Source organism: Indicator indicator, chromosome 26 (assembly GCF_027791375.1).
Source record: "Indicator indicator isolate 239-I01 chromosome 26, UM_Iind_1.1, whole genome shotgun sequence".
NCBI lineage: Eukaryota > Metazoa > Chordata > Aves > Piciformes > Indicatoridae > Indicator > Indicator indicator.
The window spans coordinates 14,601,621-14,607,178 of record NC_072035.1 but is presented as its reverse complement, the minus strand read 5'-3'; the positions used below and the strand labels follow the sequence as shown (position 1 = coordinate 14,607,178).

General features: G+C 58.3%; 1 protein-coding gene across 1 annotated transcript; it reads left to right on the top strand.

Moving 5' to 3' along the window:
• Nucleotides 1-3,081: 3,081 nt before the first annotated feature.
• Nucleotides 3,082-3,345, top strand: HRK (harakiri, BCL2 interacting protein). The gene has a single exon (XM_054392577.1). The coding sequence runs from the start codon at nt 3,082-3,084 to the stop codon at nt 3,343-3,345; it is 264 nt and encodes an 87-aa protein (XP_054248552.1).
• Nucleotides 3,346-5,558: the final 2,213 nt, after the last annotated feature.

Genomic DNA, 5,558 nt, shown 5'->3' with positions numbered 1-5,558 from the left:
GGCGGCGGGGCCGGGGCCGGGCCCGGCCCAGCCTCCCTCCGGCCCGGCCCGGCCCGGAAACCGCCCCCCGCGCCCTCGCGTTCCGCCGCGCGAAGGTTCCTACTGCCGCTGGGGCCGGCCCTAAGGGGCTGCCGGCAGCCATCTTGACGGCCCGGGTCAGGTGTGAGAGCTGGGGCGGCCTGGTTGCGTCGGGCACACGAGGGGCGGCAGGGAGGGCGAGGGGCCCAGGTGAGCATGGCCTGGCCTTGGGAAGCTGGTGGTGGCCGAGTGAAGGTACAGTCCTGTGTGTGGACACCCTGGGCCTGGGCTCTGCTGGGAAGCCCCTGGCTGCCTCCCAGCCATGGCGCCACAGGAGAAAACCTGCTCCCAGAAAAGAGAGGCTGCCGAATGGGTTGCTGCCCATGGAGGAGATGTGCAGTGCACTGCTCTGCCACCGGGTGATGGGCCCCGCTCATTTTGTTGGCTGAGTTAGTCTGAGGGCAGGGGTGGTCCAGCCCCACGCTGCCCCTTTAACACCTCCTGAGGAAGCTGCTGCGCTGCTCAGCCCACCCTGAATCACAACTGCCTCCTCTACAGCCACTGCAGCCCAAGAGCTACCACTTTCATGGTGCTTTGGTGAGAAGTCAACATTTTCTCCACACCTTTCCAGTATCAACACACCTTCTTGCTTAAAGGCTGTGTTTCAAACAATGGATAAATGGATAAACTGCTGAGACACAGTGACCGAGCTACTTCTCCTTCATCTCAGTCCAGCAGTCCAGAGGAGTGGAAAGGCTGCAAGTATACAAATCATAGAATCATAGAATCAGTCAGGGTTGGAAGGGACCACAAGGATCATCTAGTTCCAAACCCTCTGCCATGGGCACAGACCCCTCACACTACATCAGGCTGGCCAGAGCCTCATCCAGCCTGGCCTTAAACAGCTCCAGGGATGGGGCCCCAACCACGTCCCTGGACAACCCATTCCAGGCTCTCATCACTCTCATGGGGAAGAACTTCTTCCTCACTTCCAGCCTGAATCTCCCCACTTCCAGCTTTATTCCATTCCCCCTAGTCCTATCACTACCTGATACCCTAAAAAGTTCATCACAACTTCATCACAACTTGTATGGAGCATTTGAGGTAATAAAGAAGGTAAGTGAGACCTGGCCACATGAGTCATAGAATCATTAAAGTTGGAAAAGACCTCTAAGATCATCAGATCCAACCATTAGCCAACACCACTATGGCCACTAAACCATGTCTCCAAAGTCAAACAGCTGGTCCTTGATGGGCACTGGTGGACATGCTAAAATGCTTGGCCCTTGCTCTCAGCAGTGCTGTGTGCCAATGTACCTCCACCCTCACAGCCCCCTCCAGCTGCTGCCATTCAGCATCCTCAGCATCCACTCGCTGCTGTTTCTCCTTCACAGAGTGTTGCTGCCCATGCAGTTTACAAAACCCAGCTTAATGAACACAAACAGGCATTTTGGATTCCAGGAAAAAACCTGAACCATCTCATTTTTGAGGAGGAAATCTTGTAGGTAAAAACCACCAAAATTATTTGTTTCCCCTAAAAAAACAGTAATTTGGACTTGGAGGAGGATCTCCATGGGATGCATTCGCTGCCTGGTGAGCCCTGCAAACACAGGAGCTGCAGAGCCAGAGCTGCCTCTAGCAGGATGTGAGGCTGCTCTACAGAGGATAGGTGGGTTTAGGAAGAAGGTGAGTCCCAGGAGGGTCTCCACAGACCCCTTTGCAACAACAGGGTGACCTGCCAAGGTGCTGGCAGCAGCCTTCCTGCCAAGTAGGACAATCTAGGGCGATTCTTGCCCCTGCAGGAAGCTGCAGGGAGGCCCTGCTGCTGTCTTCAGGGCTGATGTGGAATGGGGAGTCCTGCCTGAAGGTGTCTCAGCCCCGCTTCTGTGCTCTAATGGCTGGGGGGGCTCTGTGTCCCCCCCCAGATCAGTGCCTGCAGGCTGGTGGGGATCCTGTGCACCCTTCAGCCACCTGAAATATGATCAGAATTGGTAATGCTCTGGGTGATGAAATCCTCTCTGGCTCTGTGTAATCCCCTCACTGCCCCCCTGCATCTCCACACTGTCCCTTCAATCTCTACACTGCCACCTGCATCTCCACACTGTCTCTCCATTCCTACACTGGCCCATCAAACTCCTACACCACTCCTAGGTACCAAAATGCCTCACCACACAAACCCTGCTCCTCTCTATTCCCCCTTTTTTGCACTCTTCCCTCATGCAGCAGTGTCCCCTCCATACCTCCATCTCCCCCCATCCTCACACTGTCCCCTCCATGCCCCCTATTTCCCCACACAGTCCCCCATCTCCACACTGTCCCTCCCCTCCACTCCCCACACAGTCCCCCATCCTGTGCCCCCATCCCACAGTGTTTAATTCTCACAGTGTCCCCTCCACTCCCCACACAGTTCCCCTTATCCCACAGTCCCCTCACACCCGCTCTGTCCCTATCTACGGATTGCCCACCAAATCTCACACTGTCCCTGCATCCTACACAGTCCTCCCATCTGCACACACTGTCCCCTCCCTTCCGTTTCCCACATCCTTACACTGTCCCCTCAATTTCCCCATCCCCACACACTGTCCCCTCCACTCCATGTCCCCCATCTCCACACACTGTCCCCTCCACTCCACGTCCCCCATCCCCACACACTGTCCCCTCCACTCCACGTCCCCCATCCCCACACTGTCCCCTCCACTCCACGTCCCCCATCCCCACACACTGTCCCCTCCACTCCATGTCCCCCATCTCCACACACTGTCCCCTCCACTCCATGTCCCCCATCTCCACACACTGTCCCTTCCATTCCACGTCCCCCATCCTCACACAGTCCCCTCCATTCTCCCATCCCCACGCACTGTCGCCTCCACGTCCCCCATCCCCACACCCTCCCTCGCTCCGCCGCCCGCTCCCCGCTGTCCCCGTCGCCCCCTCCCGCTCCCCGCGGCCGAGCACCGCCCCGCGGGGGATGATGTAACCCCCCGGTCCCCCGCCCGCCCGCTCTCCCGCCCGCGCTCCCGCCCGCACACGCCGCGGCAGTCGGCGGCGAGCGGCGGCGCAGCCATGTGCCCCTGCGCGCTGCACGGCGGCCCCCCCGCGCCCTGCCCCTGCAGCCCCGGCCGCGCCGCACGGCCCTCGGCCGCCGCCCGCCTGCTCGCCGCCCGCCTGCGCCGCCTGGGCGATGAACTGGAGCAGCGCGCGGCGCGGCGCAAGGCGCGGGGCCGCGGCCCCTCGGCCGGCCGGCGCCTGGCCGCCGTGGTGTGCCTGCTGTGCGCCCTCACGCCCGCGGCCGCGCTGGCCTGGCTGATCCGCAGGAGGAGCCTCTAGGCGAGAAGGGCGATGGCCGGAGCGGGGAGCAGGCGGGACGCGCAACAGGTCGGCACCGCGCCGGGGAACGGGGAGCGGCGGTGGTGGCGGGGGCGGCTGGGCGGCCGTCGGGGCTCGGCTCGGTGCGGCGCGGTCCGGCGTGCTGTGGCCCGGGGCGGAGCGACCGGGTCCGGCCCGGGGGCGCGGGTCGGTGGAGTCCTAGTCCGGCCAGGGTGGCCCGGCCCGGCCCGGCGGAGCGCGCTGTCCGCGGTACCGGCTGACCGCGGCCGGGACGCTGCACGGAGCCCTAGGCTACCGGCACTGGTGCTGCCAAATTGCACCTCCTTCGCCTCCCTTTTTCTCTCCTTTTCCCTCTCCCATTCCCAGGACTCCCCAAACACCCCCTTTCCCCATCCGCAGACTTTGACGTCTCCTAGCCCTGTGCCTCCTCTGCCCCCGGGTCATCCATGGGCAGTTCCAGATCCAAGCCTGATTAGTACCCTGTGGCCCCAGCGGGCAAGTGGCAGTGCTGTCAGTGCAGGACGGCTCAGGGAGAGTGGAGCAGGTTCTGTGTCACCCCAACACCTAGCCCTGGGAAGTGGAGGGTGCTTGCTCCCCACACCCATGCCTGCCAAGCCTCCAGCCCTCTTGGGAGTGGAGGAACTTTTCCCAGTGCCCTGTGTGGGACATCTTCTTAGGACCATCCAGCAGGGCAGCCTAGAACTTTGGCTGGCTGTGGCTGGCTCTGTGTTTTGGATAATGCCTTGCCCGGTGCTGGAGGCTTTCCCCAAGGGTGGTCCCAAGCCACCAGCCAGAGAAAAGTGTGCCAAGCCCAGTTGTGCTCCAGAGTCACTGAGCAAACCAGCAGCAGGGAAACGGGACTTACATGCACCCTGTTGTCATCCTGTAACCCTTGTTGTCATCCTGGTGACCCCTCCTGGGCTGGTGGGGACAGCTCTGCACTTTCAGCCCTGGGAGCATGCAGGGATACTCAGCCTATGTGGGGTCACCTCAGGATTTAAGATGCTCTGAAGTGCTCTTTGGGATAGGGATTTCTCCCCTCAAACATGAGGGGTGAGGGCTCCTATTTTGGGTGCTTTATAGCTATGAATGTCTCCCAATCTATGTCTATGTTTAGGAGAGACCTTGAACTTGCAGTGTGCTTCAAATCCCAGCAGACAGGAGTTAGACAAGAGCTTAAAAGCAGTTGAAAAATGCCACAAATCGTGGGCTGACCATGCACAGTTTCGGCTCAACTGGGCTGTTTACAACTCTTGGATCAGACCTTGGCTGACAGGAATAAGGTCTCACATTGTAAGATGTCTCACGTGCTTTATAAGTGCATGGAATATTGTTAGATGCATAGATATGGTGTGAAGAAGTATGGTTATCAAGAAAGTTTAAAAAGAAGGTTTTCCAGCAGGTCTGTGTGTCAGCATGGGTGTGGGGGGGTGTGTGTATGTGTGGGGGGGGCATTGTTATGGTCTGGCTGAGCAACAACTGCTGCTCTCTCAGGAGGTTCAGCTGCTTACCTTTGGAAAGCCTGCTTTGAAAACAAAACCTGAACAACACTTGCTTTTTGGGTAGTCAAAGCCTCAACTCTACACAAATCATTGTCTCAGAGGTATGAGGCTCTGGGATGGTGTCTGCAGAGCTTTAGAGAGGTAATCAGTGGTGTGGGGCCGTGGTTAGAGATGTGGGTCTGTGGTCAGGGGCAGAGCTTAGGAATCTTCTTTCTCTTCCCATCAGTTTGTGGCAAGTTTGAGTCTGGTGTTTCAAAGCAAAGCCACCCATCTGACTTGCTTGTCACTCTGAGCTCAAAAAGAGTCAAAATTCAAGGGGGACCACAGTGATCTCCCTTATCTAGTGCCCCAACTGTCCTTTTCCTTCTCACTGCCCAGTGTGGGACCTTCATCCCATGTAGAGAAGGTGGCAGGTGAGAGAGTTCACTGTCCCCATGGATCCATGCACACACTCAGCCCAGATGTCCTGGTCATCCTATTGGAGTTTTTAGTTTGGTGAAGGTTTGCTCTGTTAGGTAGATAGGAATTTTTCCCCAAACTCCTCTTGCTGATGGCTCTGGAGCCCTCACCTCCATCTGGCTTTCTGCACTTCAGACCCAACAATAACCAATTACTTATAGATTGCTTTGATAAAGAGACTCTGGGAAAGCAAAGCATTGCCCTCAATATGGTGAGGTGAGCTCCTTCAGCATGCACAGTCCTTGCTTACAG